The sequence below is a fragment of the Camelus dromedarius genome, chromosome 12 (genome assembly GCF_036321535.1).
Source record: "Camelus dromedarius isolate mCamDro1 chromosome 12, mCamDro1.pat, whole genome shotgun sequence".
Classification (NCBI taxonomy): Eukaryota; Metazoa; Chordata; class Mammalia; order Artiodactyla; family Camelidae; genus Camelus; species Camelus dromedarius.
In genome coordinates this window covers 50929216-50954122 of record NC_087447.1, presented here as the reverse complement: position 1 = coordinate 50954122, position 24907 = coordinate 50929216, and the positions used below count along the sequence as shown (strand labels likewise).

Genomic DNA, 24907 nt, shown 5'->3' with positions numbered 1-24907 from the left:
TCAAGCTTTTGTTGGTTTCATCTGCAAAAATTTTCTCCCATTCCGTAGGTTGTCATTTTGTTTTACTTCTGGTTTCCTTTGCTGTGCAGAAGCTTGTAAGTTTCATTAGGTCCCATTTGTTTATTCTTGCTTTTATTTCTATTGCTTGGGTAGACTGTCCTAGGAGAACATTTTTGAAATGTATGTCAGATAATGTTTTGCCTATGTTTTCTTCTAGGAGGTTTATTGTGTCTTGTTTTGTGTTTAAGTCTTTGATCCATTTTGAGTTTATTTTTGTGTATGGTGTAAGGGAGTGTTCTAGCTTCATTGCTTTACATGCTGCTGTCCATTTTCCCCAACACCATTTGCTGAAGAGACTGTCTTTATTCCAATGTATATTCTTGCCTCCTTTGTTGAAGATTAGTTGACCAAAAGTTTGTGGGTTCATTTCTGGGCTGTCTATTCTGTTCCATTGGTCTATATGTCTGTTTTTGTATCAATACCATGCTGTTTTGATTACTGTAGCTCTGTAGTATTGTCTGAAGTCTGGAAGAGTTATTCCTCGGGAATAACTCCAGAAAGGCTGGACTCTTTCTTTTTCTTCAGTAATGCTTTGGCAATTCTAGGTCTTTTGTGGTTCCATACAAATTTTATTATGATTTGTTCTAGTTCTGTGAAATATGTCCTGGGTAATTTGATAGGGATTGCATTAAATCTGTAGATTGCCTTGTTTGTAGTTTTCTCTCCTCCCTTCCACTAAAAATTTATCAATTTTATTGATCTGTCAGAGACAGTATTTGGTTTCATTGATTGTGGCTCAAATCTTTATTATTTTATTTCTTTTGTTGCTTTGGATTTGATTTTATGTTATTTCCAGTTTGCTAAAGTGAAATTTTAGGTTACTTTAAGTCTTTTTTTCTTCCATTATAAACATTGAATACAATACATTTACCTCTAAACACTGCTTCAGCTGCATGTTGTAGATTTTGATATGTTGCATTTTAATTTTTATTTAGTTCAAAATACTTTTAAATTTCCTTGAGCCTTATTCCTTAACCACATGGGTTATTTCAGTTTTTTTCACATTTTTAAATGTTTGAGGATTTTTCAGTTATCTTATTGATTTCTAGTTTAATTCTGTTCTGGTCTGATTGCATACTTTGTATTTCTTTTCTTTCATACATATGAAGGTTCATTTTGTGGTTCAGAATATGGCCTGTTTTACTTTCCCAAGTGCACATGAGGGGAATATGTATTCTACCATCAGATGAGTTCAACAAACAGCAAATAAGCATATGAAAAGATTTTCAGTATCATTGGTCATTAGGGAAATGCAAGTTAAAACTACAATGTAATATCCCTATCCATTCATTAGAATGGCTAAAATCAAAGAAACTGACAGTAGCAAAAGCTGACATTCCTCAGGAATGAAGACAGAAGGAAACGTGGAACTTTAAGATTGAAGAAATAGTAACAGATATGGTAAACACGAGGTTGAATAGGATAGACTACTTTTCTTCCCTTAATTTGAAAAAAAATGTATGACTGTTAAAAGTGAAAATTATAACATTTCTTACGAGGTTTTCCATGTATGTAGATGTAATATATAATTACTATAACATAACAGGGAAAGGGGGAAGCTATAGGGACCTATAAAGCGGTAAGAATTCTACATTTTACTTTAAGTGTTAAACTGTTGACTCTAGATGGATGGTGAAAGTTCAGAGTAGGAAGATAGTTTGTAAGCTTTATTGCAACCATGATAAAGTATTACAAGGATATATAGCCAAATTATAGTTTTATATATAAATATATAATATGTATGATAAGTTAAAATGGCATGCTAAAAGAAATTTAAATAACCCAAAAGAAGGCAGGAAAGGAGAACAGAGGAACAGAAATAGAAGGGACAAGCAGAAAAAAAAATCATAAATTGCAATACTTAAATGCAACCGTATTAATAATTACATTAAAAGCAAATAGACAACATCAGTTTTAAAACTGATGGAATCTGAGTGGATTGAAAAAACACTCAACTTTATACATCTGTAAGAAGCCCGTTTCAACTATAACCTGTATATTATTTTTAATCTGTTTTATAGGTTAAAGGTAAAATAATGCAAAACATTATACCATACAGACACTAATCAAATGAAATCTGAAATGGCTATATTAATATCTGGCAGTGTGAACTTCACAACAAGGAAAATTATTAGTGATAAAGAGGGACCTTACATAATTGTAAAAGGGTCAATTCATCAAGAACACATAAAAATCCTAAAAGTGTATGCAATGAATAATACAACTTCAAATTATATAAAGAAAATCTGATGGAAGTTAAAGAAGAAATAAAAAACTCCACAACTATACATTTCAATACTCTTTTTACAGAAATTGAAGAACAAATAGACAGAAAAGAAACCCAAATTTATAGAAGGTAGACTGTGTTCTGGGTCATGAAACAAATCTATAAAATTTAAAAGAATAGATTTGTACCAAGTGTGTTCTCTGGCCAAAATGGAATTAAACTAGATATCATTAACAGAAAGATACCTAGAAAATTCCCAAACATTTTCTTTTCTTTTTTTCCTTTTTTTAACTGTATAAATTTGACATGCTGTGTAAATTTAATGTGTGTATCCTGTTACTTTGATACATTTATATATTATAATATGGTTGCTATTGTAATGATATTTATCACATAACATACTTACAGTATGATAATATTGTCAGCCTTCAATTTACTATAGGTTAGATCTCTATGGCTTATTTAGTACTTGTTACAAGATTGAACCCTTAAACACCATCAATCTTTTTTCTGTTTATTTCAGCATGCATAGTTTTTATGTATTTATCTATTTACCTGTTATTTTTATTTTTATTATTTTTTAATTGAAGTATAGTCGGTTGACAATGTGTTAGTTTCTGATGTACAGCATAGTGATTCAGTTATGCATCTCTATATATTCCTTTTCATATTCTTTTTCATTGTAGAATATTACAAGATATTGAATATAGTTCCCTGTGCTATATGGTAGGACCTTTGTTATTTATCTATTTTATATATAGTAGTTAGTATCTGCAAATCCCAAACTCCTAATTTATCCCTCTGCCCTCCCCTTTCCATCTTGGTAACCATAATTTTATTCTCTATGTCTGTGAGTCTGTTTCTGTTTTGTAAGTAAGTTCATTTGTGTCATTTTTCAGATTCCACATATGAGTGATATCATATGGTGTTTTACTTTCTCTCTTGGTTCCTTTTTTATGTCTGTAATTGTGGGAAATCTTTTCTGTTAGTCTTTAAGTTGTTCTCATAGATGGTCTGCCAATGGTGCGCCCATCAGAGGAGGTAAACTCAGGGTTTTTCTGCTCTGCCATCTTGGCCACACCTCTGATTGCCCTGTTTCTCAACCAGTTGATATATTGGATCATCCAGTGGCCCTTCTACTTTTAATTTCTCTAAGCATAGGCATAGAAAACTGAGAACCTTTTAGTATTGGTTTTACTTAAGTAACAAGCTGTTTTTGTGGAGAACTTAAGTTTGTCTTGATTTCTAGCTTGTTACTTACTAGGGCTTTATGAAAATGTTCAGCCACAGGTTATAGATCATCTAAATTGTCATTGTCCCATTCCAGCTTATTTTCTGAGTATGTGTCCTTTATGAAATATTTTAAAATAAGGCTGGATTTACTTAAGCTATTTGATTACTCCGTATCATTCTTAAAACTAGAACCTAGTTTTAAACTCTCCTTGAGTCTCCTTGAGAAAAATAGTGGGAAAGGGCCACTTGCTAAGGATGTCTAGAGAAGGAGAAGAAAATGAGAATAGGATTTTAACAGGTGGATATGGCCAGGAAGACAAATGAGCACTGGAGCTGGGATTGAATCCAATTCAGTCTGAAGCCAAAGCTTACTTTCTTTCCATTACACAAAACTAGAACAGTGAGAGAACATGTGGGAAGCCAATGCAACTGAAATGGATTGTATTACCCTGAGTTATAGAAAAAAAAAAGAAGGGTTAGAAAGGAAGTTCAAGACAAGAACAGGAAGGACCTTCAGTGCGAATACGACAGGCTCTATGATTTAGAATAAATGATTCCAAGTACCATAATTACCTCTGGAGATGACATTTAATTTCTCTCTTTGAAACTTTTATCTCAGGACCAGTATTTCAGAGGACCTGGTGGGTTGAATAGTAATGGACCAACATGGACGTAGCGCTGGGTGTGGGGATAAAGAGCAGGAGAATTGGAAGATGCTTTTGATAGGAGCCAATGTTTTCTCTAATGTACTTATTTTTAGATCAAACCATTTTACCATATGAAACCCCTATCAGAGGCTGATAAAGAAAAAGCAGGAAATCAGAAGATTCCAAAATTAACTGATTTATTGGAACTTGCACAAAAGGAAAAAAAATTGGTGATATTTGATCTTAATAGCCCTGTACCAAAACATCCTGCCAGAAAAGAATTTGTCCGCCTTGTAGTAAACGTGATCCTTGCCTCTGGAATTGAGCAACATCTGGTATGTCTATCTCAATATTTATGGTAGAGGTTGGGAGATAGGTAGCATGTCCCAGGGGCATAGCAGTTGAACCTGATCTGTCTTTTAGCTCTTCCCAGGGATCCTTAAATAATTTTGCTACCTATAGAAATGGAGTTAGTTTCTTATACAGCTACATGTGGCAATCAAAGAGTGACCCAGTTAAACTTCTATCAGTGGGGAAAAACATTGAGACTGTTTGCTGTTCCAAACCAAATGAAATGTCATCACTCTGTTAAAAGAGCTTGTGTGTAATGACTGTATGATGTGACCTGTACCATTACCAACACAGAGCTATTAGAAAGTGCTAAGGCTTTGAAGATCAGCTTTTATTAATGATATAGAAAGAACATCTGGTTCTTATTTGGGCAGAGATTTGTTCATCATGTTTTCTTTGCATTTGGGCAGTCAGTTATTCCAAATCTTTTGAATTCTAAGCATATGAAGGAAAGCTATGAGTGAAATGAGGATATGTCTTTTTGCAAATAGAAATGTTTCCATAGATGGATCATAATAGCATATTCTGTTGGCAGGAAATGACCCCTCAAAGATAATTTTTAGTATCATAAGCCAGAGGGGATGTTTATGATTTCCACCTTTCATCCACACCTTCCAGCTCCTCATCCACTTTGGCTAGTGTGGTGACAATGATGGAGCCTTGGTCCCATGATGTTAACTGGGAAAACTCAGCTCCAGAACAACCCTGGTGAAAGTCCCATTATAATAAGAGTTCATTAGTCAATATCAGGCCCGGTTGACACCAAGGGCTAGAATCTCTCTACTCCATGTGGACTGTTAACCTGTGCTGGAATGGGGCTGTACCCATTCTACTTGGGGCTATTTGTATCTTGACTGCTGATTATCCACTGAAAGACATCCTGTTTCTCCTTACAGATTGTTTGGTTACCAGGTTTTGATAGGAAATATGTCAGGAGCACAGCTCCTGGTTTTCAGCATGTGGGCCGGTTATTCACCATTGAACGTCTTACAAAAGAAAATATCAGTAGAATAAATGTTGACTACAAGAGGCTGTTCTACAACGGGCTGAGGTAAGTGTTTGACCACACCTTTCTTGGTATGTGTTACCTTACTTGCACAAAATCTGTATTCTAACCAAGTTGCTTAGGTCCCTGCTCCCATCTCAGGATTTCTGTATGGCTGTTTTTTTTGGAATTGCCTATTTTCCTCTTCTTACCCTTTCCTCCCTCTCTGCCAACACACATTTATCAAGATAGACCTTGTTCTTGGAACATATTTTTCAGTCCCTTCCCCCTTATGCTCCAGTCTCTCATCATTCAACCCACTTCTCTGTATACTTGGTGTTTTTGTTTTTATATAATGTGGTCATCGAAAAGTTGTTGATTTCCTCTGTCATTACCAGATAGATAACAGTACTTCATAAATAGCTTTGTGATCCAGATATCTAGATCTTTTATGGGAATAATTAAGAACGTAACTAAATCATTATTTAAAAAAAATTGAAACAGCCAAGTATGAGAAGAAACTAAAATGACTAAATACCACATTTATAAATACAGAATTAGAGATATATTTTCAGAATTAAAAGCCCCTGGGAATAAAATGGTAACTTTTTCAAACTTAATTGTTATTAATCACTGCTTATGTTAATCCCTAGGCCCTTTCTATTAGGTTTTAAAGTAATTTTTTTGGACAATTTTAAATGCTTCATAGTTTCCTTGGACATATAGATGTAGCTATAGTTATAGGTATAACTATATAGATGTAGATATAATTGTAGATATGTATCACAAATCTCCTTAGGCTAATAAAACTTCCCCTAGATACCTTTCTGTATCTCAAGCCATGAACTAGGGTGTTTGATGCACCTGTGTACTTTTCCTGCCTCTTTGGTCATGGTGAAATTGATCATAAAATATGTCCTTTTTCTTTCAGCATTAGAAAATTATATATGTTTTACCTCTGTTTCCCAGTCAGATGATTTCTCTTTGCCCAACTTCTCTATTTTGAGAAGTTGTCTCCTTTTACTATTTTCAAATGGGGAATGGCTCTAAGATGATTTCTTTCTATCATAATCATAATTTAGATTAATCTAGTAGTTGAAATTAATTATAATAGCTTCCATTTATTGAGCTTTTATTATGTGTCAAGTAATTGGTAGACCACAGGCTCATTTTCAAATCCTGGCCTGCCTATCAGGCAGGTGGTGACTACACTTAGGACTTGGACAAGTTTCTAATCATAAGTTTTCTCATTTGTAAATTGAGGGTAATAAAAAGTTAATGAAATGATTACATGATTAAATAAGATAGTTCATATATGCACATAGAAAAATGCTGGGCAAATGTAGGAACATGACAGATGTTAGCTGCTGTTTTATTATCACAGTCCTCACATGCTGTGCCCTAGAAGTTACTGTCATCCTCATTTTGCAAATGAGGAAACTTGCGTATAAAGAGGAAAAGTTCAGGGATGTTAGTTAATTTACCAAAGTTGATACAGTTGGTCAGTAGGAAATCATGCTGAGATGAAATATAGGCCTGACAGACTCCAGAGTATATTCTTTCACTAGTAATTCTTTAAAGTCATTCCCTGGTCATAGTTATGTGGGCATAGTTTCAACTGGTATCAGACTTAAGAGGGATTATCCTATTAGAAAATCAAGCAGTTTAATGTAGCTCAGCAAACATTTACTGAGTAGTAATATATACATGTACCATGCTAGTTTTATGTGAAAAGTCAACACAAGCAAGGCATCATCCTTTTTCTTAAGGAAATCATATATTCTAGTGAGGAGAATAAGGATTTTTACCATATAACTGTACTTACAAGGTTGATCATAATAATTCATGAGCCAGACTTCAAGTGATTCCCCTCAAGTACAACTAAACTAAGAAATTAATCAGTTGTACCTTAAGTTAGTTGTGTACTGTTTGTGATCAGAATATTTGTAATTATGTTAACATTTCCAGTACATTCTCTGTGGTCAGTGCTCACTTTATCAGATAACTGTCACAAGACATTGCGACCTTGCCACTTTGACTGAGAATGTTTTAAAGATGGTATTTTAACCAAGATTATATGAATACAAAGATGTCCTCTCATTTATTTCTGAGGTGAGAATTTTTAAGTGTTTTTAAAATTTTTTAATCTTAAAAACTAGTTTACTGAAGTAAAATTCACATAAAATTAACCATTTTAAAATAAACAATTCAGTGGCATTTAGTATATTCAGTGTTGTAAAACTGTCACCTCTAGTTCCAGTACGTTATGGTACTGAAAATTTTTATTTTCCCTCTTTTTCTTGGTCGGTCGTGCTAGAGGTTTATGAATTTTATTAACCATTCCAAAACACCAAATTTTGGCTTTGTTATCTTTATTCTGTTGCACATCTGCTTTCCTATCTCACTGATTGCAATTTTTTTAACTTTTTTTTATTGAGTTATAGTCATTTTACAATGTTGTGTCAAATTGCAGTGTAGAGCACAATTTTTCAGTTATACATGAACATACATATATTCATTGTCACATTTTTTCTCTGTGAGCTACCACAAGATCTTGTATATATTTCGCTGTGCTATACAGTATAATCTTGTTTATCTATTCTGCATATGTCTGTCATTATCTACAAATTTTGAGATCCCAGTCTGTCCCTTCCCACCCTCCGCCCCCTTGGCAACCACAAGTTTGTATTCTATATCTGTGAGTCTGTTTCTGTTTTGTATCTATGTTCTTTTTTAAGATTCCACATGTGAGCGATATCATATGGTATTTTTCTTTCTCTTTCTGGCTTACTGCTATTATATTTATTATTTTCTTCTATTTCCTTTAGGTTTAATTAGCTCTTTTATTAGGTTCTTTTTTTTTAAACATTTTTTATGGATTTATAATCATTTTACAATTTTATGTCAAATTCCAGTGTTCAGCACAATTTTTCAGTCATACATGGACATATGTACACACTCATTGTCATATTTTTTTCCTCTGTGAGCTACCATAAGATTTTGTGTATATTTCCCTGTGCTATTCAGTATAATCTTGTTTATCTATTCTACAATTTTGAAATCCCAGTCTATCCCTTCCCACCCTCCGCCCCCCTGGCAATCACAAGTCTGTATTCTCTATGAGTCTATTTCTGTTCTGTATTTACACTTTGTTTTTGTTTTTGTTTTTTAGATTGCACATATGAGCGATCTCATATGGTATTTTTCTTTCTCTTTCTGGCTTACTTCACTTAGAATGACATTCTCCAGGGACATCCATGTTGCTGCAAATGGCGTTACGTTGTTGGTTTTTATGGCTGAGTAGTATTCCATTGTATAAATATACCACCTCTTCTTTATCCAGTCACCTGTTGATGGACATTTAGGCTGTTTCCATGTTTTGGCTATTGTAAATAGTGCTGCTATGAACATTGGGGTGCAGGTGTCATCCTGAAGTAGGGTTCCTTCTGGATACAAGCCCAGGAGTGGGATTCCTGGGTCATACGGTAAGTCTATTCCTAGTCTTTTGAGGGATCTCCACACTGTTTTCCATAGTAGCTGCACCAAACTGCATTCCCATCAGCAGTGTAGGAGGGTTCCCCTTTCTCCACAGCCTCTCCAACATTTGTCATTTGTGGATTTTTGAATGACGGCCATTCTGGCTGGTGTGAGGTGATACCTCATTGTACTTTTGATTTGCATTTCTCTGATAATTAGTGATATTGAGCATTTTTTCATGTGCCTTTTGATCATTTGTATGTCTTCCATGGAGAATTGCTTGTTTAGGTCTTTTGCCCATTTTTGGATTGGGTTTATTTTTTTCTTATTGAGTTGTATGAGCTGTTTATATATTCTGGAGATCAAGCCTTTGTTGGTTTCATCTGCAAAAATTTTCTCTCATTCCATAGGTTGTCTTCTTGTTTTACTTCTGGTTTCCTTTGCTGTGCAGAAGCTTGTAAGTTTCATTAGGTCCCATTTGTTTATTCTTGCTTTTATTTCTATTGCTTGGGTAGACTGTCCTAGGAGAACATTTTTGAAATGTATGTCAGATAATGTTTTGCCTATGTTTTCCTCTAGGAGGTTTATTGTATCTTGTCTTATGTTTAAGTCTTTGATCCATTTTGAGTTTATTTTTGTGTATGGTGTAAGGGAGTGTTCTAGCTTCATTGCTTTACATGCTGCTGTCCAGTTTTCCCAACACCATTTGCTGAAGAGACTGTCTTTATTCCAATGTATATTCTTGCCTCCTTTGTTGAAGATTAGTTGACCAAAAGTTTGTGGGTTCATTTCTGGGCTGTCTATTCTGTTCCATTGGTCTATATGTCTGTTTTTGTACCAATACCATGCTGTCTTGATGACTGTAGCTCTATAGTATTGTCTGAAGTCTGGGAGAGTTATTCCTCCAGCCTCTTTCTTTCTCTTCAGTAATGCTTTGGCGATTCTAGGTCTTTGATGGCTCCATATAAATTTTATTATGATTTGTTCTAGCTCTGTGAAATATGTCCTGGGCAATTTGATAGGGATTGCATTAAATCTGTAGATTGCCTTGGGCAGTGTGACCATTTTAACAATACTGATTCTTCCAATCCAAGAGCATGGGATATCTTTCCATTTTTTAAAGTCTTCTTTAATTTCCTTCATCAATGGTTTATAGTTTTCTGTGTATAATTCTTTCACCCTCTTGGTTAGATTTATTCCCAGGTATTTTATTACTTTGGGTGCTATTTTAAAGGGGATTGTTTCTTTACTTTCTTCTTCTGTTGATTCATCGTTAGTGTAAAGAAATGCAACTGATTTTTGAACGTTAATTTTGTAACCTGCTACCTTGCTGAATTCTTCAATCAGCTCTGGTAGTTTTTGTGTGGACCTTTTAGGATTTTCTATATATAGTAACATGTCGGCATATAGTGACACTTTTACCTCTTCTTTTCCAATTTAGATCCCTTTGATTTCTCTCTCTTGCCTGATTGCTGTGGCTAGGACTTCCAGGACTATGTTGAATAGGAGTGGTGATAGTGGGCATCCTTGTCTTGTCCCAGATTTTAGTGGGAAGCTTTTGAGTTTTTCACCGTTGAGTACTATGCTGGCTGTAGGTTTGTCATATATAGCTTTTATTATGTCAAGATATGTTCCCTCTATACCCACTTTGGCGAGAGTTATCATAAATGGGTGTTGAATTTTATCAAATGCTTTTTCTGCATCAGTTGAGATGATCATGTGGTTTTTGTCCTTTCTCTTGTTGATGTGATGTATTACAGTGATTGAGTTGCGTATGTTGAACCACCCTTGTGTCCCTGGGATGAACCCCACTTGGTCATGATGTATAATCTTTTTTATGTGTTGTTGGATTCTGTTTGCTAATATTTTGGTGAGGATTTTGGCGTCTATGTTCATCAGTGATATTGGCTTATAATTCTCTTTTTTTGTAGTGTCTTTGCCTGGTTTTTGTATCAGGTTGATGATGGCTTCATAGAATGAGTTTGGGAGTATTCCCTCCTTTTCAATCGTCTGGAAGACTTTGAGAAGGACTGGTATGAGTTCTTCTTTGTATGTTTGGTAGAATTCCCTGGTGAAGCCGTCCGGTCCTGGACTTTTATTTGTAGGGAGGTTTTTAATTGCTATTTCTATTTCCTTTCTAGTGATCGGATTGTTCAAGTGGTCAGTTTCTTCTTGATTCAGTTTTGGTGGACAGTATGTTTCCAGAAACTTGTCCATCTCCTCTAGGTTATCCAGTTTGGTTCCATATAGTTTTTCATAATATTCTCGTATGATATACTATATTTCTATTTTATTTGTTGTAATTTCTCCATTTTCCTTTCTTATTTTGGTAATTTCTGCTGTCTCTTTTTTCTTCTTTGTGACTTTTGCCAGAGGTTTGTCGATTTTATTTACTTTTTCAAAAAACCAGCTTTTGGTTTGGTTGATTTTTTTCTATGGTCTTGTTGATCTCTATTGTATTTATTTCCTCCCTGATCTTTATTATTTTCTTCCTTCTGCTGCCTTTTGGGGCTTTTTCTTCTTCTTTTTCTAATTCATTCAGGTGGTGGGTTAAATTGTTTATTTGAGATTGTTCTTCTTTTTAGAGGAAGGCCTGTATCACTATAAACTTCCCTCTTAGCACTGCCTTTGCTGTGTCCCATAGATTTTGAGTGGTTGTGCTTTCATTGTCATTTGTCTCAAGGTATTTTTTAATTTCAGCTTTGATTTCCTCATTGATCCATTGTTTTTTCAATAACGTATTGTTTAATCTCCATGCTTTCCTTTTTTTCTCCTTTGTTTCTCTGTTGTTGATTTCCAGTTTCATGGCATTGTGGTCAGTAAAGATGCTTGAGATAATTTCTATCTTCTTAAAATTGTTGAGGTTTCTTTTGTGCCCAAGTACATGATCGATCCTGGAAAATGTTCCATGTGCACTTGAAAAGAATGTATATCCTATTTTTGGGGGGTGTAATGCTCTGAAAATATCCATCAAATCTAGTTTTTCTATTGTATTATTTAATTTCTTTGTTGCCTTGTTTATTTTCTGTCTGGAAGATCTGTCTAGTGATGTTAATGCAGTGTTAAAATCTCCAACTATGATTGTATTCCCATCAGTATCCCTCTTTATCTCTGTTAGTAATTACTTAGGTCCTCCTATATTGGGTGCGTATATATTAACGAGTGTAATATCCTTATCTTGTATCACTCCTTTAATCATTATAAAATGTCCTTCTTTATCTTTCTTTATGGCCTCTGTTTTAAAGTCTATTTTGTCTGAAATCAGTACTGCAACACCTGCTTTTTTGGCTTTTCCATTTGCATGGAATATCCTTTTCCATCCTTTCACTCTCAATCTGTATGTGTCCTTCTCCTTAAAGTGGGTCTTTTGTATGCAGCATATTGAAGGTTCTTGCTTTATTATCCAGTCTGCCACTCTGTGTCTTTTGACTGGGGCATTTAGTCCATTAACCTTTACAGTAATTAATGATAGATGTGTGTTTATTGCCATTTTGAACTTATCTTTGCAGTTGAATTGGTATATCCTCTTTGTTCCTTTCTTCTTCCTTTTGTGGTTTGGTAATTTTCCTTTGTATTATCATGGATTTTATTTAATTTTTGTGACTCCCTTGTAAGTTTTTGGCTTGTGGTTACCCTTTTTCGTAAATCTATTAGCCCATTACTATAACTGTTTTTATTAAACTGATAGTAACATGATCTCAAACCCATCCTACCATTAAAAAAATTTAAAAAAGAAAGAAAATAATATATTCTATATTTCCCTGCCTCCCTCTCCCACTCTCAGTGATTTGTGTGTCTTCTTTTATAATTTCGTGTTTATTTCATTTGTAACTCATGAGTTACCACCTTTCCAGTTGTGAGTTTCTCATTTCTGTAGCATCCTGCTGCTTTTCTATTTAGAATAGCCCTTTCAATATTTCTTTTAGCATGGGTTTAGTGTTGCTAAACTCCTGAAGCTTTTTCTTGTCTGTGAAATTCTTTATTTCTCCTTCTATCCTAAAGGATAGCCTTGCTGGATAAAGTATCCTAGGCTGCATCTTTTTTTTCTTTCAGGACTTCGAATATATCTTGCCACTCCCTTCTGGCCTGTAGTGTTTGTGTAGAGAAATCAGCTGAGAGCCTTATGGGGGTTCCCTTGTAACTTACTCTTTGCTTTTCTCTTGCTGCCTTTAGAATCATTTCTTTATCCTTGACTCAGGCCGTCTTGATTATGATATGTCTTGGTGTGGGTCTATTTGGGTTCTTCCTGTTTGGGACCCTCTGAGCTTCCTGTCCTTGGATATCTGATTCCTTCTTTAAGTTTGGGAAGTTTTCAGTCATGATTTCTTCAAAAACCTTTTCAATCCCCTTTGATCTTTCTTCCCCTTCTGGGACCCCTATTATGCGAAGATTGGGATGCTTTATATTATCCCATAGTTCCCTTATGCTATTTTCATTATTTTTTATTTGTTTCTCTTGTAGCTCCTCTGATTGGGTGCTTTCTATTGTCCTGTCTTCTAGGTCACTAATTCGTTCCTCTGCATTATCTAGTCGGCTTTGCACAGCTATTAGATCATTCCTCATCTCAGTCAATGAGTTTACCCATTCTACTTGGCTCTTCTTTATAGCTTCAGTTTCATTTTTGACATATTTTATATCTCTAAACACTATCTCTTTTAATTCCTTCAGCACTTTGATCACTCCTTTTTTGAAATCTTGATCTAGTAGGCTATTGATATGTATTTCATTGATCTTTCTTTCAGGGGATTTCTCTTGTTCTTTTAATTGGGAATGGTTTCTCTGCTTCATCTTGCTCATACCTCTCTGGCACTGTGGTTTATGGAGTATCAGTTATCTATTTTGGTCCTTAAGGAGTTTATCTATCTAATGCCTATTTAGGAATAAGACTTAGGAAAAAAAGAAAAAATAAGAGCGAGAGAGAAAGAATTTTGAAAGAAGGGAGAAAAAAGGTTTGAAAACAGTGTATAATGAATAATAGAAGAGCAAGGTGAAGCAGAAAATCAATCAGGCTGAGACGTCCTTTTAAAACCTTTAAAACAAAAAGGGGGGGGGGGAGATGAATAGATGTATTTGAAACCTGTGTCTAATCAATAACAGGACATCAAAACCCAAGAGAAATAGAAATGAATTAAGAAGTAAAAATTAAGAGGGTAATAGAAAATAGAACAGGTAAAAACAGATTTAAAAAGGGGGGCGGGGGCCCAGTGTCGGTGTTCTCCTGGAGTCTGTGTGCTTTTAATGTGAAGTCTTTCTGTCTTCGTCCTGTTTTGGAAGCTCAGCTTGCTGTTTCCAGAGGCCCTCCGTTGGCGCCCTCTTCTGTGCTGCTCCCAGTGTCTGTCGGCAAGCAGATCGTGCCTCCTCCCAACACTGGGTCAGGTGCAGCTCTCCTTTGCTGTGGGCGGCTGGGTCACTGTCCCTCCCGATGCCACAGTCAGATGTTGCAGACTGGCCAGGTAGGAGGGCGGGTCGCGCCCCCTCCCAGCACTGCGGTCAGGGGCTGTGTTCCTGCCGGAAAGGCTGGGGTCCGCCCTCCCTCTCCCGCGCCGCTGGTAGCTCCGCTGCTCTGTGCAGCTGCGCGCTCCGCCTGGGGTAGGCGCTCCGCAGGTGGGTTTGGGGAAGAACGAGGGATAGCCTTGCCCCTGCTCCTGGCCAAAACCCAGCTCCTTGTTTGTCTTGGTGAAGCAAGTTCTCTGAGGGACCAGGGTGGAAGGATCCTATCTGCGTCGGGCTGTAGACAAGTCTCCGTCTGGCCTTTGAGGCTGCTAAGCCCTTCGGTGCGGATGCAGGTTTCGCCCCACCCCCACCTGGGTGCTAAGCGCCGGAGGATATGGCGGCTGTGCCTAAGCCCCGCCTCCCTTCCCCCAGAAAACCTTCCGTGGGTTTTCAGAGATGGGGGTATGCACCCTTCCCCCCAGGGCACATGTTGTTTTATGGAGGGCCCAGGTTGTTCTGCCCTGTACACCCACAGCCACGGTGCGCAGCCCCCTGCAGTCCCCTGGGGCTGCCTCCGTGCAGCCGCCCCCCTCCTACGCCCTGCCTGGGCAGCCTGGCCCTGCCCACAGCTGCCTGCCCGCGTCTCAGGCTGGGTGTCGCGGGGACCCTCTGTGCCCGTTTTAGTTCTGTCGGTCAAGGGCTGCTCTATACAGATCCGAGCCTGGGAGGCTCCCCCTCCGTCCCGCTGGCCTCTCAGTTGGAGAGGGGGAGACCCAGCGAACCAGTGCCAGTCCTCCTTTGCCGCTCCCTCCCCGCAGGACCCGTCCTGCTCTGCTTTGCCTTTTGTTCTTTCTTTTTCCCTTTTCTCCTATCAGATTTTTGGCGTCTTTATCTTTTGAAGAAGGTGATGTTCTTTCGGAGTTCCGCAGGTGCTCTGGTTGGCTGAGTGGGTCTGTGGATGTGAGTCTTGGTGCATTTGTGGGAGAGGGTGAGCTACGAGCGTCCTTCTGCTCTGCCATCTTCTTAGCAGTCTCTTACTAGGTTCTTTAGGTAGAAAATTAGGTGATTGATTCTAGGTCTTCTTTTCTAACATGAACATTTAAAGCAATAAATTTCTCTTCAAGCATTACTTTAATTGCATTCCATAAATAATTTGGATATATTGTCTTGTTATCCAGTTCAAAATATTTAAGTTTTTCTTATTTCCCATTTGACTCTTGAATTACTTAGAAGTGTGTTGCTAACTTTTTTAAATTATGAGGACTTTCCATCTGTCCTTCATGTTACTGACTTCTGTTTCAAATTCATTGTAACCAGAGAACAATTCTGTATGATTTCAATACTTTAAATGTATTTAAACTTGTCTTATGACCCACTACATCATTTATCTTGGTGAACTTCCCCTGTCCACCTAAAAATGATATGCTCTCTTCACTTGTTGGGTGTGGTATTCTATAAATATCAGTTAATTTAGATTGGTTGACAGTCTTTTTAAACTTTTTATACTTAATTTTTCTCTACTTTTTCTACTGAATGAACACATAGCATTACGTTGCAAGTCACTCACACACATCAGAAAACTTACTACTGTGAAGCTTTATTGTTAATTTTAAAAATACAGCAGGCAGTCAAGAGGATCAGACAAAGCAAGGAGAGGTCAGAGACATGGATTTCAGCTTTGCATGTGGTTTCCTTTATTGGACACATACTCTATGGCCCACAGTAGGAGATAAGGCCTACAAGTGAGTTTTTGCAGGGTTATTTGCATTTGAATTATAAACATCTCTATTTAATACTCCCAGGGAATTGTGTAGCTTATGTGAGCTTCTCCAGGGACCCATACCTTATAAATCCACATTTTATATTTATTTACAAAATATGTAATAAAGAAATACTCAACTAGGAACATCCTTTTAGAACACGTTCTATATATAAGGCCTTTCTTCCTAATACATATTATTCTTTTTAGCAAAGATACAGCCATCATGTTGAAAATGAGATTAGACCAGGTCTTCTGCCTTATTTTTTTCTGGGAGCAACCTCCCAAGTCAAAGACAAATTAAGGGCTTATGCCTCATCTGTCATTTATGGAGAAGGGGGTTTTATTATCTCCAACTATGATTGCGTATTTCTCCCTTTAGCTCTGTTTATTGTTGTTATTGTTGTGGTTGTTTGGCTTCTTGTATTTTAAACACTTTTGTTAGGTGCATTTGCTTTTAGAATTGTTAGGTCTTCTTGATAAATCTACCCTTTCATTATGAAATAGCCATTGTGTCTGGTTATAATTCTCATCTAAAGATTACTTTTATTAAGATTGCTACATTGGCTTTCTTATAATTACTGTTTGACCAAAAGTTTGTGGGTTCATTTCTGGGCTCTCTATTCTATTCCATTGGTCTACATGTCTGAACATAATTGTTTAACCAAGAGTTTGTATTTTATTCAGATTTCCCTCTCTTTAAAAATGTTTTAATTATGTTAAAATACACATAAAATTTACTTTTGCAATAATTTTTATGTATACAACTTTGTGGTTTTAATATACATTCATTACATCATGCAGCAATTGCTACTGTCCATCTACCTGACTTTTTCCATCATGTAAACTCAAATTCTATCCTCGTTAAACAGTGGACCACCATTAGTTCTCTTCCCCCAGACTCTGGCAACCATCATTCTACTTTCTATCTTTGTGATTTTGATTCATGTAAGTGGAATCATATGGTATTTGTCCTTTTGCAACTGACTTATTACACTTGTGATGAAGTCCTCAAGGTTCATCTATGTTGAATCCATCCATTGCAGAATTTCATTCTTTTTTAAGGCTGAATAAAAACCCACTCTATGTATGTATGTACCACAATTTGCTTATCCATTCATTGGACGATGGACCCCTGTGTTGCTTCCACATTTTATTGTGAATAGTTCTGCCATGAACATGGTATACAAATATCTCTTCAACATCCTCATTTCAATTCTTTTGGGTACATACTAGGAAGTGCATTTGATGGATTATGTGGTAATTCCATTTTTAATTTTTTGAGGAACCACCATATTGTTTTCCACAGCAGCTGTAAAAACAGGCCACAAATGTTCCAATTTCTCCGTGTTAACACATCCTTATTGATTTCTGGTTTTTTGATATAGCCATCCTAATGGATTGGTATTAGTTCTTCTAGGAATATTTGATGAAATTCACCAGTAAAGTTATTGGGTCCAGGAATTCTCTTTTTTTTTTTTTGAAGAGTTTTGTTAATGATTCAGTCTTCCTGTTCATTATAGGTCTATTCACATTTTCTAATTCTTTTTGATTTAGTCTTGGTAGGTTTCTTGTTTCTAGGAATTTGTCCATTTCATCAGGTTATCCAATTTTTTGGGATACAGTTGCTCATAGTTCTTCCTTATAATCCTTTTATTTCTGTTAAATTGGTAATAATGTGCCCACTTTCATTTCTCATTTCAGAAATTTGACCAAAAAAAACAGAAAGAAATTTGAGTCTTTTTTCTTTTTTAAATTAGTACATCTAGCTAAAAGCTTACCAATTTTATTGATATTTTCAGATAACTAACTTTTGGTTTCTTTGATTTTTCTCTGGTTTTCTGTTCTTGTTTATGTCTGCTCTAATCTGTTTTATTTTCTTCCTTTTGCTATGTTGGGTCAGTTTGTTCTTCTTCTTCTAGTTCATTAAGTTGTTGTTTTGAGGTCTCTCTTGATTTTTAAATATATAGCTGTGCATTTCCCCCTAGCACTTTTGTTGCATCCCGTGAGTTTTGGTGTTTTTGTTTTCATTCACATAGAGGTATTTTATCATTTCCCTTGTGATTTATTTTTTGATCCATTGGTTGCTTGAAAGTATGTTGTTTAAGTTCCACATATATGTGAATTTTCCAGTTTTCCTTCTATTATTGACTTCTAAAACTTTATCTTGTTGTGGTTGGATAGAATACTTTGTATGATATCTATCTTTTTAAATCTATTGAGACTTAATTTGTGGCCTAACATATAGTCTATCCTGGGAATTGTCATATGTACACTTGAGAAAAACGTGCATACTGTTGGGCTGAGTGTTCTCTGTATGTGTTAGATACAGTTAGTTTCTTGTGCTGATTAAGTCCCATTTCCCTACTTATCTTCCAGTTGTTCTCTTCATTGTTGAGTAGGATATTAAAATCTCCAACTATTATTTTACAGCTTCAGTTCTGTCAGTATTTGTAAATTTTCCTGGTCTGTCTTTAGGCACATGTTTATAATTATCGTATCTTCTTGCTATATTGAAACTTTTATTAATACATAATCTCCTTTGTCACTTGTAAATTTTTAAAGATTTATGTAATGCCTATTTTGTTTGATATTAGTATAGCCACCCCTTCTCTTTTTGGTTACTATTTGTGTGGAATAACTTTTCTATCCTTTCACTTCCAATCTGTGTGTTAAATTTGGATTTAAAATGAGTCTCTCATAAACAGCATAAAGTTGAGTTATCTGTTTTTATCCATTCTGCCAGTCTCTGGCTTTTGATTGGAGAGTTTAATCTATTTACACTGAAAATAATTAGTAATAAGGGGGGATTATTGTCATGTTGTTACTTGGTAAATATTTGTTATTTTGTCTCTCACATCTGTTATTTTACTTTGTTATTTCTATATTTACAGCTTTTTCGTCCCTTATTTCATTCATCTTCTTTTGTGTTTAGTTGTTTCTTATAGTGAAACATTTAAATCCTTTTCTCATTTCTTTTTGTATATATTCTATATCTGATTTCTTTGTGATTACCATAGGAGTTACATTTACCATTCAAAAGTTATGACACTGTGATTGAATTTATACCAGCTTAAATTCAATAATATGCAATAACTCTGCTCCTAGACAGCTTCATTCCTTTCCCTTTTGGTTGTTGATGTCAGAACATTACATATTTATGCAATATTTTCCCCAAAATATAAACTAATAATTCTTTTAAATGCAAATAGTTTCTTAAATTATGTAGAAAACATGAAGTGATAAGCCAAAGTTATAATAATACTAGCTTCTGGTGATTGAAGCAACAGCCTTTCACAAATATGGTGGCTGTTTCCCTTTTAGATGATGAATATGAGATTAAGTCTAACCCCTCTATGGGTTCTTTTTCTTCCCAGAGAATATAAAGCAGCGAACATCAACATCAACATATACATCGTTAACGAACCTTGGCTCTTCTCACTGGCCTGGTGCTCCAGGATTCAGTCAGTGACCACAGACAACATTCAGGTCCTGAATCAGATAAATCACCCTTACTTCTTCATGGTGAGCTGGTTGTTCAAATTGTTCTTCCAAGTCTGGTGCAATAGGACATTTCTCTCCCAAGGGAGCTACTTAAGAGCAGAAACTTATGTGATATTAGAGATGTGGCACACAGAATCTGTGATTTCAGGGAGAAATTAATACTGGTATAATACTTGCTGTTTATTGAATCCTCACAGTGTGCCTTTCATACATTATGTAATTTAACCCTCTGAGTTAGTCACTATTATTATCTCAATGTGGAATCTGAGCTTGAAGCTATAAAGATCCTCACACATCATCACAAGATTCAGACTGAGGTCTGACTCCAGAGTTCTGTTCCTGTGGTCCCACCTTCCTGGAGGCATGGCAGCAATGACAGAGGCACCAGGTGTGGGGAGAAAACCAAGTATACTTGAATCCAAAGTGAAAACTGTGTGTCCTGAGCAAAATGCTTTTGAAAAGGAGAGAGAGTCCAGCCCCCAGGCTTGATTTCCCCTTCTGTCCTGCAACTGCTTCTGGCCGGAGGCTTGGGGACCTGAAGACCTGGGTTACAGTCCCCGCTAAATCCCATCACTTATTATCTGTGAAGAGAGCCCCAGCTAACCAGTTAACTGCTACACAGCCTGTCTTACCAGTGTGGAGTAGGTGGACTGAGAGGCACACAGTAGCCTACAACAGAAAACAGCTTAATTTCTCTCCACCGACTCTTTAAACTGCTCTCTGACCTGGGTCTTTCCCTGCCCCTGAATGAAATGTCACTCAGATCCCATAACTTTTCTAGTCACTCTTAGATAATTTTTTAAAGTATAGTTTAGTCACCTCAATTCAGCATCTAAGTGTCTAGTCCAAACTAATAACCCAAACTCTAAACTGCCTTAAAAATTAAAGCTTTAGGCAGACAAACCTAAACGAGAACCTAAACTTTTCAGGTTGCCTTCTCTGTACCTCCAGCCTCTCTAGCCCTTGTTTCTGACTTGATCAGGGTCAGGAGCAGGAAAAAGGGGGATGAGGGCCAAGGGCACAATATCTTAGGGCCAGTACTACCTTGAGGCCCTCTGGTGGCAGTGTAAAATTGCTTACCCCTCCTTTCTTGGTGGCTTGGGCAGCTTTCTGCAGTTGACTCTCAAGGAAACCTTGGATGGTAGGTCTCTTGGTATAGGTGAAGCCTCTCCATTTGTCTGTCCCCATACTGTCCCCTTTCATGTGTATACTGTATACATCGCTAAGTTTTTTTGGTTTTTAAAATTGTTTGCAAAGTAAACTTGTTCATTATATAAAATTCAGTTATTACCAAAACGTATAAATTATAATGCAAGACACCCCTCCATAATCCTATCCCCCTAAATCAGTAATGTCTCATAATCTTCCCTTTGGGTATATTAAACTTGATTAAGTAAAACTTTTCATTTTAATACTTGAATTGAAAACATTTGAATTGATAATAAATTCAGGTGATTGAAAATTCAAAGAGTATAAAAGGAGTAGGTAAAAGATTTCCTTCAATACCTGGCCTGGGCTTTTTTAAAGGACCTAGCGTCACTGTTCAGGGAGGTGAGGCCACTGTCTTAAGGGCTTTTCTAGGCAGCCCACGGTCTGAGGTAGAATACGCAAATTTAAATCTTGGCTCTACCACTTATCGTGTGAACTTGGAGATGTTAGTTAACTTGTCTGGGCCTCAGTTTGTTAATTTGTAAATTGGGGATAAAAATAGTACAATAGAAGCATTTTTACCCAGCACCATTAGGTCTGCTTAGTGGTCTCTTAATTGGAAAAGTTAAAAGAAGAATCATGAAATAAATGATATGCAGTCTATTAGCATTTCAGTAGTTGAAAAAAAAAACTACCTAATATTTAGTCTTAAAACTAACAAATATTTCTTTGTCATTTTGTGTATGATGGCTGAGTAGTTTCTCTAATCCGAGCCAGCTTGGCTGGACTAAGTGGTCTAGGATGGCCTCATTCTTATGTCTAGGGTCTTACCTGGGATGATTGTGGTTTCTCTTCATGGTCATTCATCCCCTAGGAGGCCAGCATGAGCATGTTCCCCTGGTGGCATTGGGTTCCCCACAGCAAGAGAGGTCAAGCCCCAGTGCACATGCCTTTTCAAGGATCTCCCATTGTGATGTTTGCTAATGTTCCACTCGCCAAAGAAAATATTACGGTCAAGTCCAGATTCAAGGTATCGCAGTGGAGAAACAGATTTACCTCTTGATGAAGATGAACAGCAAAATCACATTACGTATAGGCCTGCAATTTGGGAGGAGTATTGTGGTCATTTTTGTAAACAATCTACCACACACATACCTCACACATTTTAATTTAAAATATTCATTTACCTTTTGATATACACTCAAAGTCTTTCCTTGGAAGGTATTTCAAATGATTGAATTGTGTATTCTCTTACTTCTGTATACTTCCAAATGAATCATCTATGGTTTCTAAGTTTTTTTTTTTAACATTTTTTATTGATTTATAATCATTTTACAATGTGTCAAATTCCAGTGTTCAGCACAATTTTTCAGTCATTCATGGACATATACACACTCATTGTCACATTTTTTTCTCTGTGAGTTATCATAACATTTTGTGTATATTTCCCTGTGCTATACAGTGTAATCTTGTTTATCTATTCTACAATTTTGAAATCCCAGGCTATCCCTTCCCACCCTCCACCCCCCGGTAACCACAAGTCTGTATTCTCTGTCTGTTTCTAAGTTTTGTTTCCTTAAAGCACAGGAAGAAGTTATAGTCATTAGAAGAATGAAGAATCCACCCAGATTTTTACAACTCACCAATCCCAGTATCTCAGTGTTTCCCTTGCACCTAATGCAACTGCAGTTTATTTTTTAATGACCTATTCTGACCTCATCAAGTTTGTCAAGGCATTGACTTCGTTTCCTTGAAAATGCCAGATGTTTTCTACTCAGAATTTAGAGACTTAAGTAGCACTTAGTTGCACTGCACAATTATAACAACAGGTACAACTGTTCCAGGCCATTTGGGGAGCAAGAACAACTGATTCTTGGTGACTGTACAGCTCACCTGGTGGGCACCCGGGAGCAGGCCAAGGCATCGGTCAGTAAGGCTCCCAGAGGGGATTACGAGCCTCAGTTTAGTGCAGGTTGGTACCTGCCTAGTAGAGCTGTAGTGAGGATTGGCTGTGAAAATACCCATAAAGTGCTTGGAACACTGCCTTAGCTCCTGTAGTGCTCACTGATGTTAGTTGTTGTTATCATCATTATCCTGATTGTCAGTAGTGTTGCTGCTGCTGTTATCATTATTAATCAGTCTAAAGAAAGACCCTGGGATCGGGTGGATAAGAAGAATGAAAATGCCAGACCTGGACCATCAAGCAGTATTGGAGGGGGAACAATGAAGGTAGAAAGAAGGATCAGACCAGGACATATGGAAGTCATACGAGAGAACCTAGAAGAGGGAGCTCTGTGAAATGGGTGATTCAGGCAAGGAGCCTGGAGAAGTGGGCCTGTTAGTTAAGAATTGTAATTTCAACATACTTATTTGAAGCATGATGATCTAGGACTGTGATTCCTAAATGCTGGTTCACAGCTGAGTTGCTCATTCCTGGGGAGCTTGTTAAAAATGCAGAAATTCTAATTCCAGAGTTTGTAGTGAGACCCAGGAGCCTGCATTACTGAAAGCTGCTCAGGTGGATCTGGATGCACAGCCAGGTTTGGGAAGCCATCGATGAAAACAGAGCACGGGAAGTCAGGAAATGGGCTGTAGTCCTGTCCAGAATAGACTTGCTATGTGACATCTCTGGGACTCCCGCCCAGAGATCTGTCTTGAGGGTCCAGGGAGATGAAGGGTGTGAAGTGTCTGATCCCTTGTAGAGCCCTCTGCACAGGTAAGGGGTGATGGGACAGCGGCAGGTGTTCTCTGTGTGTGAGACCAACCCCACCAATCAAGGTTCCTCTGCCTGATCTGCCCCTGCTCCATCCCTGGCAGCCAAGCAAGGGACTTGGCCCACATGACCTAGAATCCCTTCCAGCTCTAAAGTCCTATAACTATGGTTTGTTTTCCGTTCTGCAGACACCAAGTTTCTATATGCTCATGTGGATTCTTATGGATGTTGTTTCTGCAATTTTCATTTTTGCTGTATTTTATTTTCATTGGTAAGCATATATTTGTAATTTTAAATAATTTTTCCTAAAATAAAAATGTAAATGGTTCTTAACAGAGATTAGAGAAAAAACAGTTCCATTCTCCCTGTAATCCCACATGGCAAATCCTCAAGGAGACAGGGTTTTATCATCTGAATCTCTCATTTCTTCTCATGCTGCCTGCAGCTCCTCACCCCTTCTACCCACTCAATCTGAGATCATATTCAGAGGAGAAGGATTCTCACTAAGGTATGATCGAAGTCTGTTACTACAGATTTCTGTGGATCAGTTAGGGGAGGGCAGGGGTTGAAGGTTGTTCAGAACAAGTGCCTCCATCTTCTGCCTTCCACATAGCAGGGTTCTGTGTAAAGAACAAGTTCACAAACCAGGAAACCTGGGTTTTAGTCCTGGCTTTGCCCTTGATTGCTGGATGACCCTGGGAAAGTCACTGCCTCTTTCTAGTCCACGTTTTTTGTTTTTTTTTTAAATCTGTCCATGAAAATGACAGTTGGGAATTCTTGAAGGCAAATGCTACAAAATTGCAAGGTGGGAGAGGGAACATCTGGTGAAGAATTTTAGCTAGAAGAGACCATGGTTGTTTAGACCTCATTCTGCCCATCATTTCTTGATTTGACTTATCCTTTAAAGGGGGAAAGTACAACCCCCGATACTTAAGGGAGAATTTGGGTAATGTTCTTTTCTAGCCATTGGCTGAATTATTGCCTTTTTTTTTTTGGAAGAGGTCTATTAGGCTCATGGATAGTGTGCTTCTTTTCAGGTGGAGAGAGAGCCAAAGTGAAAAAATCCTCAAAGGTATCAGCAGTTACACAGGTAAGTCAGAGGCCTGTCCCACCCCCATCTCTTCATCCCCACCTGTTGCTTCCAGGATACAGGGCCTGCCTTTAACGAAAGTTTCTGACAAGAGCAAAAGGAGTTTGAAGTCAGGAGATGGGGACCAGGAAAAGATGGGACAAATAAGCTGGGCACAGACTCTGGGGGGAGCCCTTTGACATCAGACTTCACTTTGGGTTTTTTTATATTTGTTTTTTTTTTCCAAAGGATGTCATTTTTTATTGAAGTATAGTGAGTTTGCAGTATTGTGTTAATTTC

The 24907-nt window shown here is 37.1% G+C and overlaps 1 protein-coding gene across 1 annotated transcript in view; it reads left to right on the top strand.

The window, feature by feature from the left end:
* Positions 1 to 23813, top strand: part of LOC105098265 (glycerophosphodiester phosphodiesterase domain-containing protein 4) — a 51993-nt gene extending 28180 nt beyond the window's left edge. Inside the window, exons 10-13 of the mRNA XM_064491887.1 lie at positions 4281 to 4502; positions 5415 to 5569; positions 19550 to 19697; positions 23727 to 23813. Coding sequence (XP_064347957.1) covers positions 4281 to 4502; positions 5415 to 5569; positions 19550 to 19697; positions 23727 to 23813 — 612 coding nt within the window. The remainder of the gene's footprint in view (positions 1 to 4280; positions 4503 to 5414; positions 5570 to 19549; positions 19698 to 23726) is intronic.
* Positions 23814 to 24907: the final 1094 nt, after the last annotated feature.